The 15445-nt window shown below is 39.8% G+C and overlaps 1 protein-coding gene across 1 annotated transcript in view; it reads left to right on the top strand.

Annotated features, from left to right (window-relative positions):
- Tpr2 (Tetratricopeptide repeat protein 2) overlaps positions 1-14112 on the top strand; it is a 129380-nt gene extending 115268 nt beyond the window's left edge. The window contains exon 11 of the mRNA XM_053776504.2: positions 12208-14112. Within this exon, the coding sequence (XP_053632479.2) occupies positions 12208-12365 (158 nt within the window). The 3' untranslated portion in view covers positions 12366-14112. The remainder of the gene's footprint in view (positions 1-12207) is intronic.
- Positions 14113-15445: the final 1333 nt, after the last annotated feature.

Here is a 15445-nt window from a genome sequence, read left to right on the forward strand (position 1 = left end):
CCAACCCTTTCGAGGACGACCCCTACCCCGCCTTCCTTCCCCTATAGATTTATATGCTTTCCATGTCATTCTACTGTGATCCATTCTCTCTAAATGACCAAACCACCTCAACAACCCCTCTTCTGCCCTCTGACTAATACTTTTATTAACTCCACACCTTCTCCTAATTTCCACACTCCGAATTTTCTGCATAATATTTACACCACACATTGCCCTTAAACAGGACATCTCCGCTGCCTCCAACCGTCTCCTCGCTGCTGCATTTACCACCCAAGCTTCACACCCATATAAGAGTGTTGGTACTACTATACTTTCATACATTCCCTTCTTTGCCTCCATAGATAACGTTTTTTGACTCCACATATACCTCAACGCACCACTCCCCTTTTTTCCCTCATCAATTCTATGATTAACCTCATCCTTCATAAATCCATCCGCCGACACGTCAACTCCCAAGTATCTGAAAACATTCACTTCTTCCATACTCCTCCTCCCCAATTTGATATCCAATTTTTCTTTATCTAAATCATTTGACACCCTCATCACCTTACTCTTTTCTATGTTCACTTTCAACTTTCTACCTTTACACACATTCCCAAACTCATCCACTAACCTTTGCAATTTTTCTTTAGAATCTCCCATAAGCACAGTATCATCAGCAAAAAGTAACTGTGTCAATTCCCATTTTGAATTTGATTCCCCATAATTTAATCCCACCCCTCTCCCAAACACCCTAGCATTTACTTCCTTTACAACCCCATCTATAAATATATTAAACAACCATGGTGACATTACACATCCCTGTCTAAGACCTACTTTTACCGGGAAGTAGTCTCCCTCTCTTCTACACACCCTAACCTGAGCCTCACTATCCTCATAAAAACTCTTTACAGCATTTAATAACTTACCACCTATTCCATATACTTGCAACATCTGCCACATTGCTCCTCTATCCACTCTATCATATGCCTTTTCTAAATCCATAAATGCAATAAAAACTTCCCTATCTTTATCTAAATACTGTTCACATATATGCTTCAATGTAAACACCTGATCTACACATCCCCTACCCACTCTAAAACCTCCTTGCTCATCCGCAATCCTACATTCTGTCTTACCTCTAATTCTTTCAATTATAACCCTACCGTACACTTTTCCTGGTATACTCAGTAAGCTTATTCCTCTATAATTTTTACAGTCTCTTTTGTCCCCTTTCCCTTTATATAAAGGGACTATACATGCTCTCTGCCAATCCCTAGGTACCTTCCCCTCTTTCATACATTTATTAAACAAAAGTACCAACCACTCCAACACTATATCCCCCCCTGCTTTTAACATTTCTGTCATGATCCCATCAGTTCCAGCTGCTTTACCCCCTTTCATTTTACGTAATGCCTCACGTACCTCCCCCACACTTACATTCTGCTCTTCTTCACTCCTAAAAGATGGTATACCTCCCTGACCAGTGCATGAAATTACTGCCTCTGTTTCTTCCTTAACATTTAAAAGTTCCTCAAAATATTCTCGCCATCTACCCAATACCTCCATCTCCCCATCTACTAACTCCCCTACTCTGTTTTTAACTGACAAATCCATATTTTCCCTAGGCTTTCTTAACTTGTTTAACTCACTCCAAAATTTTTTCTTATTTTCATTAAAATTTCTTGACAGTGCCTCTCCCACTCTATCATCTGCTCTCCTTTTGCACTCTCTCACCACTCTCTTTACCTTTCTTTTACTCTCCATATACTCTGCTCTTCTTATAACACTTCTGCTTTGTAAAAACCTCTCATAAGCTACCTTTTTCTCTTTTATCACACCCTTTACTTCATCATTCCACCAATCACTCCTCTTTCCTCCTGCCCCCACCCTCCTATAACCACAAACTTCTGCCCCACATTCTAATACTGCATTTTTAAAACTATTCCAACCCTCTTCAACCCCCCCACTACTCATCTTTGCACTAGCCCACCTTTCTGCCAATAGTCGCTTGTATCTCACCCGAACTTCCTCCTCCCTTAGTTTATACACTTTCACCTCCCTCTTACTTGTTGTTGCCACCTTCCTCTTTTCCCATCTACCTCTTACTCTAACTGTAGCTACAACTAAATAATGATCCGATATATCAGTTGCCCCTCTATAAACATGTACATCCTGGAGCCTACCCATCAACCTTTTATCCACCAATACATAATCTAATAAACTACTTTCATTACGTGCTACATCATACCTTGTATATTTATTTATCCTCTTTTTCATAAAATATGTATTACTTATTACCAAATTTCTTTCTACACATAGCTCAATTAAAGGCTCCCCATTTACATTTACCCCTGGCACCCCAAATTTACCTACTACTCCCTCCATAACATTTTTACCCACTTTAGCATTAAAATCCCCAACCACCATTACTCTCACACTTGATTCAAAACTCCCCACGCATTCACTCAACATTTCCCAAAATCTCTTCTCTCTCCTCTACACTTCTCTCTTCTCCAGGTGCATACACGCTTATTATAACCCACTTTTCACATCCAATCTTTATTTTACTCCACATAATCCTTGAATTAATACATTTATAGTCCCTCTTTTCCTGCCATAGCTTATCCTTCAACATTATTGCTACTCCTTCTTTAGCTCTAACTCTATTTGAAACCCCTGACCTAATCCCATTTATTCCTCTCCACTGAAACTCTCCCACCCCCTTCAGCTTTGTTTCACTTAAAGCCAGGACATCCAGCTTCTTCTCATTCATAACATCCACAATCATCTCTTTCTTATCATCTGCACAACATCCACGCACATTCAGACTTCCCACTTTGACAATTTTCTTCTTCTTATTCTTTTTAGTAATCTTTACAGGAAAAGGGGTTACTAGCCCATTTTTTCATTATTTTCACTAATTCTAAATTTCTGCACAATTTACAAAAGGTTTTCTGTCATATTAAACTTGTTTTACTAATTAGTGCTCCATGAGACGTGGGAAAGGCATCAAATGAGCTAGTATTTTTCTTCTAGTAGGGTTTAGGTTGCAAATAACCCAAAAAATAAGTTGTAGGCTTAAATTGGTGAAGTGCATATATATTCATTGTGATTGGTTACTCATTTGATGTGTACTGATCATTTTAAATTGGAACTACCCTTCCTTTCTTAGAGTAAGACCTTATCACCTTTCATTCCCTTGATGTTTTAGGATCCCTATGGGTTTAGTGCTTTCTTATGAGTATATGCATTTAACTTAGAAAGTTTAAGTTTGCAGTATATAGGAAGGCCACCAATGTGTGCTCATACATTCACTACTGTTCCAACCATGAGATGAGAGTTAAAAGGAGTGTATTTCTTGCTATGTTTCTGAGAGCCTATAGTGTGTGCAGTCCAGAGTTCCTAGATGAAGAAATTAGGAAAATATTTGACATTGGCATGAAACTGTGGTATCCTAAGGTGTTTGTGGAATCTGCCTTGCTGGCAGCTAAGAAAACTTGTTATAGAACAGAACCTAGGGTAACACCTCAGATCAAGCATGTGCTGGTCCTCCCATACAACGAGAATTTATTTATCCTGCCAAATGCTCTAAAAGATATAATATACAAGTAGTATTTAAAAGTTCACGGACTGTTAGAAGCATTCTGCTAAAGAATTCACCCCAAGTGTCCTGGTGGTGTCTACAGAATTGGTTGCAACTGTTGCAGTCTCTCCTATTTGGGGCAGATTTGAAAAACCATTAGAAGTGAGAATTTCTCAATGTCGTTATTCAATACGTATAGCACAGGAGTCGAACACAATTTTCAGCCATATTAGAGCTTGTAATAACCCAGCAAATCGGCAGGAAGCAAGATTCCTCTTCCCTTGTTCCTCTTGGCTTGAAAGGAATATTGTTGAATCGGCAATTATTAAGCATGATGAGCATTCATTATACAATATCAGTGATGGGTTATACAAATTAGATGCATTTTTAGTTAAGACAATTGTATGCAGTCAAAAATTGGGCTCTAATACGAATGCATTAGATTCTTAAATGTAATGCCACACTGAGGAATTAGGAACTATTTTCCCTGCAGTTTCTGAAGGTTGAACCAGAGTGTCTCAGAAGTGTGGGATGAATAACTATGGCTTATAATTACAGATGCCTCCCTCTTTAAATGAGCTTATTTTAATGTGCCCATTTTCCTTTGTATAACTTTTAGAAGTCTCCCCTTTAAATGGTCCCGGTTTATCATCCCTTTAATTGGACCCACTTTCTCGTGGATGGTTACTACATAATTGCCAGTGACTTCTATGTGACTGACAATGTAATTATGTATGTAAAATTACTTGTATCATAACGGAGTAGTATGACTGAATATTTTATTATTGCCATGTTACTTTCGTTTAGGTTACTATTACAATATCAATGCTTGTGGGATTTTTCTAATGCTATAATATTCATCCTTCTGGCTATGGGCACTGGTATGCCAGGAGGGCACTTCCTGTTCTCTCCTTCCTTCTCCTTCCTTCTCCTTCCCTCTCCTCCCCTCTCCTCCCCTCTCCTCCCCTCTCCTCCCCTCTCCTCTCTCCTCCCCTCTCCTTCCCTCTCCTCCCCTCTCCTTCCCTCTCCTCCCCTCTCCTTCCCTCTCCCCCCTCCTCCTTCCTCCACACTCCAGTGAAGGCATCCTTTGGGATCATATTTGCTTGGATATCCTCCTATTTTCTGCAACTTCACAAGTTCCTGATGTGTTGATTGCAACACGAAAGGACTAGAGCTATTATTCTACTCCCCCAGTGGTTGTTTTGCATCCTGTATTGCTTGGTTTGCAATATTTGCATAAAATTCATTTAACATGTAAAATTTACGATAGTTACTGAATTCCTACAACACTTTGTGCGAATGATAAGAAAGAGATGATTGTGGATGTTATGAATGAGAAGAAGCTGGATGTCCTGGCTTTAAGTGAAACAAAGCTGAAGGGGGTGGATGAGTTTCAGTAGAGAGGAATAAATGGGATTAGATCAGGAGTTTCTAATAGAGCTAAAGAAGGAGTAGCAATAATGTTGAAGGATAAGCTATGGCACGAAAAGAGGGACTATAAATGTATTAATTCAAGGATTATGTGGGGGTAAAATAAAGGTTGGATGTGAGAAGTGGGTTATAGTAAGTGTATAATATGCACCTGGGGAAGAGAGAAGTATAGAGGAGAGAGAGAGAGAGATTTTGGGAAATGTTGAGTGAATGCATGGGGAGTTTTGAACCAAGTGTGAGAGTACTTGTGGTTGGGGATTTTAATGCTAACGTGGGAAAAAATGTTGTGGAGGGAGTAGTAGGTAAATTTGGGGTGCCAGGGGTAAATGAAAATGGGGAGCCTTTAATTGAGCTATGTGTAGAAAGAGGTTTAGTAATAAGTAATACACATTTTATGAAAAAGAGGATAAATAAATATACAAGGTATGATGTAGCACACAATGAAAGTAGTTTGTTAGATTATGTATTGGTGGATAAAAGGTTGATGGGTAGGCTCCAGGATGCACACGTTTATAGAGGGGCAACTGATATATTGAATCATTATCTAGTTGTAGCTACAGTTAGAGTAAGAGGTAGATGGGATAAGAGGAAAATGGCAACAACAAGTAAGAGGGAGGTGAAAGTGTTTAAACTAAGGGAGGAGGAAGTTCGGGTGAAATATAAGCAACTATTGGCAGAAAGGTGGGCTGGTGCAGGTATGAGTAGTGACGGGGGGTTGAAGAGGGGGGGGGTTGAAGAGGGTTGGAATGGTTTTAAAAATGCAGTATTAGAATGTGGGGCAGAAGTTTGTCGTTATAGGAGGGTGGGTGCAGGAGGAAAGAGGAGTGATTGGTGGAATGATGAAGTAAAGGGTGTGATAAAAGAGAAAAAGGTAGCTTATGAGAGGTATTTACAAAACAGAAGTGTTATAAGAAGAGCAGAGTATATGGAGAGTAAAAGAAAGGTGAAGAGAGTGGTGAGAGAGTGCAAAAGGAGAGCAGATGATAGTGGGAGAGGTACTGTCAAGAAATTTTAATGAAAATAAGAAAAAATTTTGGAGTGAGTTAAACAAGTTAAGAAAGCCTAGGGAACAAATGGATTTGTCAGTTAAAAACAGAGTAGGGGAGTTAGTAGATGGCGAAAATATTTTGAGGAACTTTTAAATATCGACGAAGAAAGGGAGGTGGTAATTTCATGCACTGGCCAGGGAGGTATACCATCTTTTAGGAGTGAAGAGGAGCAGGATGCGAGTGAACAGGGCAAGATCCAGCATCAGCGAGGTCAAAAGCTCAGTGCCCCAAGGCACTGTCCTGGCACCTCTGCTGTTCCTCATCCTTATAGCAGACATAGACAAAAACACCCGTCACACTTTTGTATCATTTGCAGATGACACTAAAATAAGCATGAAAGTCAGTATGGTAGAGGACACTGAAAAAGTACAGGAAGACATAAACAGGGTTTTTGCAGTGGGCAGTGGAAAACATGATGTTCAATGGTGGTAAGTTCCAGCTGCTTGCTTAGGTATGGAAAGAATGAAGAACTCAAAAGGAGCACTGTAAACAAAACTCAAGAGGATCACCAAATAGAACGTAAGGAACACGTAAAAGACCTAGGAATAGTTATGTCAGCGGACCTTTCTTTTAAAGACAATAACAAGACAAAGATCACGACAGCCAGGAAGATGACTGGGTGGGTATTGTAAACTTTCAGAACAAGGGAAACAGTGCCGATGGTGACACTCTTCAAATTGCTAGTGCTCCCTCACTTAGAATATTGCTCATTGCTGATGGCCCCGTTCAGGGCAGGAGAAATATCGGAGCTAGAACAAATACAGAGATCGTTTACAGCTCACATGGAGCCAGTAAAGCACCTAAACTACTGGGAATGCCTGCAAGTCTTGAACATGTACTCATTGGAGCGGAGGAGAGAGAGGTGTACATGATAATGTATACCTGGAAGGTACTCGAGGGCTTGGTCCCAAATCTGCACAAGCCATAACATACTAGATGAGAGATATGGGAGGAAGTGTAAAATAAACCCAGTGAGGAGCAGGGGTGCGATGGGGACAATAAGGGAACACTGTATCAACATCCGGGGTCCCAGACTTTTCAACATCTTACCAGAAGATATCAGAAACACTGCTGGAACAAGTGTTGAAGCCTTCAAGAGGAAACTAGACAAGTATCTTCACCAGGTGCCAGATCAACTAGGCTGTGATGGATATGTGGGTCAGCAGGCCTCCAGCAGCAACAGCCTGGTTGACCAGGCGAGAACCAGACGAGCCTGGCCCATGGCCAGGCTCAGAGAGTAGATATACTCTCGAAATTCTTCAAAGGTATATCAAAGGTAAGGTAAGGTGGGGGAGGTGCGTGAGGCATTACGTAGAATGAAAGGGGGTAAAGCAGCTGGAACCGACGAGATCATGACAGAAATGTTAAAAGTGGGGGGGAGGGGGGGACATAGTGTTGGAGTGGTTAGTATTTTTGTTTAACCCTTTGACTGTCGAAGGGCCAAATCCTGAAGTTGTTTCTGGTGTCGCAAAATATTCGAAAAAAAAAAAAATTATTTTTTCTTATGAAAATGTTAAGATTATTTTTCTGATTGTTTTAGTCCCAAAAAAAAATTTTTCCCATCAGTACTTACCGAGATATAGAGTCCTGAAGTTTGCTGAAATTGATCTGCTGGCGGCAACAGCGGCGACTGCCGCTCACCCGGTAAACTTTTATTTACTTGTATTCGATGGTTTCTTGTTTTTTTCACTATTTTATTTTTTCACATAACTTTTGTGGCCTGTGAGACCAAATTATTGTGCAATGTTCAAATATACACTCGTTGAATGTAACACAATTATAGCAAAAACACTCGTATCATTATAATGTTGCTAAAACTTGTTTACACAAACAAACAATGTAAACAAATGTTTATTACGATTGCTTTATAATATATATACATATGTACAATCACTGGACACTTTATTAGAAGTGCTGCAGCTTGTGGAATTCTTTGAAACATGGGTATAAGCACAATGGTGTCTTACACTCCTCACACATAAAACGTGTGTCTCTGCGTTTTTGTTGGCGTTTTGTGGTATGTCCACAGACAAAACACCTCTTCTGAGCATTTTTCTTGGCAGTAGTAGCAGGCAGTGGTATGGGGTAGTGATCACCAGGCCTCAGACGAGAGGACATGTGTTGATAATTTCGTGGGCGCTGGTCTATTGCAGGTGTTGTTTCTTGGTACTTGAATATTATTTGTCTGATGACTGACAAACAAAATTCACCATATTTGGGTTTGTTCTTGGTCTTCAACTTATACATATTATAAGCATTCAGCATGGAAATGTCAAGAAGATGGAAAAACAGTTTTATGTACCACTTATAACTCTTGCGAACACAGTCAGCAAACCCAATCTGCATGTCACATTTGTCCACTAAGCGCATATTGAGGTTGTAATCCATCACAGCTGCAGGTTTTACAATAGGTTCTTTGGTCTCTCTATTCTGCTTGCCAGTCTCTACCATTTCGTGTCGGTGAACTGATGTCAGCAGTGTGACATCACGTTTGTCATGCCACCGAAATGCCATGATGTCATTGGCAGCAAACACCTGCACTTCACCTCTACGACTGCCAGCTTCGAACCTAGGCATATGTTTACGACTTCTACGCACTGTGCCACACACATCTGTCATGTTCACTCGCAAGAAATCACTGAGTATAGGGCTTGTGTACCAGTTGTCAGTATATAAAATATGCCCCTTACCAAGATATGGCTCCATCATTGTTCTAACCACATCACCAGAGATACCCAGTAACTTCCTGGTATCTTCCATTGTTTTACCGCCAGTGTACACAATTATATCCAAAACCAGACCAGTTTTGCAATCACACAGAACAAATAACTTTATACCAAAGCGTTTCCTCTTGCTTGGTATATACTGCTTGAATGAGAGTCTTCCTTTGAACAAAATCAAAGACTCGTCAATAACAAGCTTCCTGAAGGGATAAAAATACATACAGCACTTTTGTTTCAGGTACATAAACACACGTCTGATCTTATATAACCTGTCGCTTCTGTCAGGCCTGGTTTTGTCTGAAAAGTGTAACATACGTAACAGTAACACAAATCTATTCACTGGTATAATGTCACTGAAAGCAGGGGTTGAAATCAGGCGGTCTGTCGCCCAGTATGTGCTGACACTATGCTTATACACATGTGGCATAAGCATTATTGTGGCAAAGAACAGATACATCTCTGCCACAGTTGTGTCCTTCCACTGGTGTAGGCGTGATCTTGGTGAAAGCATAGTGTTTGCCATGGTGTACTCATAGTATGTATTGCTTTCCCTGACAATAATGTCCATCAGGGGTTCATCGAAGAACAACTGAAAGCATTCCAGTTCAGTGGGATTGTTCCCAAGTGTACATGATGGCCGTATTCCACTTTGTCCTTCATCAAAGTCATGGGGATTGGGAACAAACTCGTCATCTTAATGCCAATCCCAGATGCGGTCAGCTGGTGCGTTCTGGATATTGTAATGTCGTTGTGGTTGTGCAGGTTGTGGTTGTGGTTGTGAGAGTGTGGGGTCGGCCGAAGCAGGTTGTAGTTGTGCAGAGTCAGCAGCGCGGGCACTAGCGTGGCCCGCTGCTGGTGTCACATGACTCATGGCACCGTCACTATCACCACCACCGCCTGCTGCCTCACTCACATCATTTATACCCATCGTAACAATATCGTCATCTTCACTATCAGGACGTGGTGTAGGGCCACGGGATGTGCTCCGAGATGTACTCCTTCCTCTTGGAAGAGCATATGGCACACTACCAGACCGCATGCGACGTTGTACATACTGCCGTTTCACTGGGGAATATTCACCCTCACTGTCACAACTAGAAGTGCTTTCAATAACCTTGAAATCACTATCACTATCACTTGCACTGCTCACATCTGAGTCTTGTACACGGGCAAATAGTTTCCTCTTTCGTCCTGGTACAGGTGAATATGAACGAGCCGGCCTAGCACCAGAGGTGGATGGTTGTGGGTCATCTGGGTTTTCATCACTAATTATGTTATCCTGGGTAATTTTCTCGGTCACACCCGCTTCAAAACCATGGAATTCACTTTCACTGACACTATCATCACTGTTTGAGCTATCACTTGGGAACAAAAGACCTCCAATCCGCCGAGGAGTGAGGAACTTCTTACCGCGAGGCATGGTGAAAATGGACTGCCAAGATGGCGTTCCCACAATGCACCGCTGAGTCCCAGATTTTTTTCACAGGGTGCACACCGACCACTGAGACCCATTCTCTCTCGTGTAGGCCTACCAGCCCTCTCCCGCTCGATTTGAAGCCGCTAGAATTTATGCGTATAGATACGTCAAACACGGTATCTCCCATGACGTACATATACGACCGCGACAGTCAAAGGGTTAATAAATGTATGAAAGAGAGGAAGGTACCTAGGGATTGGCAGGGAGCGTGTATAGTCCCTTTATATAAAGGGAAGGGGGACAAGAGAGATTGTAAAAATTATAGAGGAATAAGTTTACCGAGTATACCAGGAAAAGTGTACGGTAGGGTTATTATTGAAAGAATTTGAGGCAAGACAGAATGTAGAATTGCGGATGAGCAAGGAGGTTTTAGAGTGGGTAGGGGATGTGTAGATCAAGTGTTTACATTGAAGCATATATATGAGATATGAGCAGTATTTATCTAAAAGTAGGGAAGTTTTTATTGCATTTATGGATTTAGAAAAGGCATATGATAGTGGATAGGGAAGCAATGTGGCAGATGTTGCAAGTATATGGAATAGGTGGTAAGTTACTAAATGCTGTAAAGAGTTTTTATGAGGATAGTGAGGCTCAGGATAGGGTGTGTAGAAGAGAGGGAGACTACTTCCTGGTAAAAGTAGGTCTTAGACAGGGATGTGTAATGTCACCATGGTTGTTTAATATATTTATAGATGGGGTTGTTTAATATATTTATAGATGGTGTTCGGGAGAGGGGTGGGATTAAATTATGGGGAATTAAATACAAAATGGGAAGTGACAGTTACTTTTTGCTGATGATACTGTGCTTATGGGATATTCTAAAGAAAAATTGCAAAGGTTAGTGGACGAATTTGGGAGCGTGTGTAAAGGTAGAAAGTTGAAAGTGAACATAGAAAAGAGTAAGGTGATGAGAGTATCAAATGATTTAGATAAAGAAAAATTGGATATCAAATTGGGGAGGAGGAGTATGGAAGAAGTGAATGTTTTCAGATATTTGGGAGTTGACGTGTCAGCAGATGGATTTTTGAAGGATGAGGTTAATGATAGAATTGATAAAGGAAAAAAGGTGAGTGGTGCATTGAGGTATAAGTGGAGGCAAAAAATGTTATCTATGGAGGCAAAGAAGGGAATGTATGAAAGTATAGTAGTACCAACACTCTTATATGGGTGTGAAGCTTGGGTTGTAAATGCTGCAGCGAGGAGGCGGTTGGAGGCAGTGGAGATGTCCTGTCTAAGGGCAATATGTGGTGTAAATATTATGCAGAAAATTCAGAGTGTGGAAATTAGGAGAAGGTGTGGAGTTAATAAAAGTATTAGTCAGAGGGCTGAAGAGAGCTTGTTGAGGTGGTTTGGTCATTTAGAGAGAATGGATCAAAGTAGAATGACATGGAGAGTGTATAAATATGTAGGGGAAGGAAGGCTGGGTAGGGGTTGTCCTCGAAAAGGTTGGAGGGAGGGGGTAAAGGAGGTGTTTTGGGCGAGGGGTTTGGACTTCCAGCAAGCGTGCGTGAGCGTGTTAGATAGTGAATGGAGACAAATGGTATTTGGAACCTGACGAGCTGTTGGAGTGTGAGCAGGGTAATATTTAGTGAAGGGATTCAGGGAAACCGGTTATTTTATATAAGCAGACTTGAGTCCTGGAAATGGGAAGTACAATGCCTGCACTCTAAAGGAGGGGTTTGAGATATTGGCAGTTTGGAGGGATATATTGTGTTTTTTTTATATGTATATACTTCTAAACTGTTGTATTCTGGACACCTCTGCAAAAGCAGTGATTATGTGTGAGTGAGGTGAAAGTGTTGAATGATGATGAAAGTATTTTCTTTTTGGGGATTTTCTTTCTTTTTGGGTCACCCTGCCTCGGTGGGAGACGGCCGACTTGTTAAAAAAAAAAAAAATGTAGAATTAATACACGCAGTATGTACGTTGAGTTTTTAATTATTGCTTTTTTCTTTTTTGCAGACATTGATCCTAATCAAATATTCCAAGCCTTCTTTGGAGGAGGCCATGGAGGATACACCTTTGGTGGTCATAATGCCGGCTTCCAGCAAGCTGGTTTCCCAGGAAATGGCTTCGGAGGTGGAGGCTTCCCAGGTGGATTCCATTTCCAGTTTGGTTAAAAACAAAAAGGAAAATCTTCCAAACTTATATGTGTAGTCTGAATTGGAAAGCAAAATAATGGTGTTGTGTTCATATAAAATCTTGCATGGTGTCATAAGTTTAAATATAGAAAATAATTTCCCAAATATATTTCTGTTGGATATTGTCACTGAAATATCTTCTCAAAAAAATTATTGTATATGTAAGGTTTAAAGAGGGTGGGTTAAGCTACTATGATAATATGTAGATTACCACAATTTGCATTGTATTAAGAGGCAGACTCTGACCAAACTGTATTACCAGTTTATTGTTTAATGCCAAAAAAAAAAAAATTCTTGCAAAGCTCACTATAGTTTTTCTTCCTTGTTATGGATGTTTGGGATGAAATTATCATTCATATTTTTATTCATAGCCCTCCATCATAATTACTAGGAAACATATACAGTACAGCATATTGTATTAATTAAATGTCCCTAATTTTTGCTGACAAGAACACCAAGTATTTTAATTTGGTGCTTTTTTTTATTCCACAGATTTTGTTTGATTATGCTGCACTATCTTGAAAATACTCACTAATACACACTTATCATTTTTTACATGCATGCACACATACATACATACATGCATATATTTAAATATTCATGTATTTACAATGCATGTATGTCCATATTTTCATAACCATTTGTGAAAGGTTCAGCCATTATTTGCCACATAGGCACAAGTTTGATCATCCTAGAGATTGCTGATGTTTGTGATGCTGTGTATAATATAGGCAAAAATGTTTGTCTTGTATCATTATTACATGAAAATTTATTTGATTCACATTGAAAACACAACTTTAGGATAAAATTACATTTATTTATGCTCAATATCACTGATCGTATGTTAGTTGACTTCAACTTATTTAAGATATTACACAGGATTGAAATCTTAACAAGTAGTCTGTGCAACTGTAATTGGGATCAGGAGAGTTTGGCTAGCACCAGACAAGCCTGGCCCATGGCCGGGCTTCGGTAGTTGAAAGACTTGAAACTCCTCGAAGGTACGAGTCCCAGTCCCACATTCTAAATGAAGCACTAGATCATTGTCCACTCTTGTTGTCCCCTCAGTATCCATTGCTGATTACAAGTAACCTAAGATCAGTGGTACATAAACTATATAGATTTCAACCCATGATAATATAAATATCCTCTTGATGCAAACATGCCCAGCAAATATGTTTCTCTGCCAATCTCATAGGTAAGATGCACTCTTACACAGCTAAACTATTTATATATAGGAAGCTAACGTCGGTTATGTATCCATCAACGTGTAGCAGAAGTTTGATAAATAGCATCAATACATTGGTGCATCCACTTGATGGATATATGGTATGTGTGTGCTTCCTAGAGATATTCCTTTTTTACACAAGGTTGAACTTTAGTAATTTTTTATATATTCTAAATTTTATATATTTCCTATGAAATTTTTATATTGTGTTGTAAAATGCCTGTCTAGTTTTACTTTTACGTCAACCTTGGCAACTTGACACTTGTGGGGGGTTCACATTTTCATTGGTCTTGTTAGGATAAACCAGAAATAAAAGCTATAGATTATGATTTTTTGTTTCATAATAGAAAGAAATTAATTTCTGATTTTCATATATTTTGTTGTTATGGTGACATTTAATGTCATTAAACTGTAATCGACAGTGTATGTATTACATGGGAGAACTTATGTATGCATTACATTATATTGAAAATAAAGATCCCAGTATATACAGTACAATGCTTTTCAAACCATTTAATCATACAATTTAATGTACAATAATCAAAATGTATGAAATAGTTCTTACTATACAGTAGGATCCCCGTATCCATGGGGGATGTGCTTCAAGGACCTGCCATGGATACATAAACTTTAATTGATAATTCTCTGCTTACTGTGCATAACTTATCACCTTTTCACTGATGGGAAGCACTTCATGACTTCTCTTAGGTTTTGAAGAACAACCAACTTCTCGACTTTTGTGCTTTGGTGCCATTATTATGCAGAATTAAGAGGTATTTTTGGGCCATGGTAAACCGTGGATAGCTGAAACCACTGATATCGAATCAATGGATACGGGGGTTCTAATATAACTTAATTTGTGTGGCAGTTTGTTGATACTGTGCTCTGGTCAACTTACTTTATTAACCCATTCAGGCCCCTCAAGGGAGTTTCCTTGATGCTGGTAAGGGGCTCTTGATCTAGGGAATTGGATCTGTGCTCCAGTTCCCTGAATTAACTTTAATACCTTCCATCCCCTCCCCCCACAGGCACTGTATAATCCCTATGGGTTAAGTGCTGCCCCGTGATTATAATAACCGTATCAGGATCCAGATCCCCAATCTGAAACTTGTTTTCAATGTTCAAAAAAAATCATCCCCCCCAACACATGCAGGCACGCACGCACGCACGCACGCACGCACGCACGCGCACTTGCAAAATGGTAGAGAATTCTTTTCCGAAGGTAATGACACCAAATCTATGAAATATAATGGAAATCTTAGAGAATTACGTGGGCACAAAGTTAGCAGTCTCTGTGCAATTCATGCACCGGCAATTTTGCCCACTCTAGATTCCTATTTTAGTCCAATTCAATTGTTTCAGTCAACTAGATTCTTAGCTATTTCACTAATGTACATTCCATTCTATTGAGTGAGCACAAGAAACTGCCCATTCCAATATTTCAACTATTCAATAAACTGATGAAAATTTGGTGATTTGGCCAATTTCATGAAAAATTAAAAAATGATAATTTAAAAATATATTTTTATTAACATTGGTCGAATCCTATTGAGGCGGGGTGACCCGAAAGAGAACACTTTCATCATCATTCACTCTTACTGTCTTGCAAGTCACATGCACACTACATTTAAAAAAAAAAAAAAAAAAAAAAAAACATAACACCCCTCCTTCAGAGTGCAGGAACTGTACTTTTCCCCTCCAGGACTCTAGTCCAGTTTTCCGGTTTCCCTGAATCCCTTCGTAAATGTTACTTTGCTCTCACTCCAACAGCACGTCAAGTCGTAAAAACCACGTGTCTCCATTTGCTCTTATCTAACATGCTCATGCACGC

This window comes from Cherax quadricarinatus, chromosome 13 (assembly GCF_038502225.1).
Source record: "Cherax quadricarinatus isolate ZL_2023a chromosome 13, ASM3850222v1, whole genome shotgun sequence".
NCBI classification, from domain to species: Eukaryota; Metazoa; Arthropoda; class Malacostraca; order Decapoda; family Parastacidae; genus Cherax; species Cherax quadricarinatus.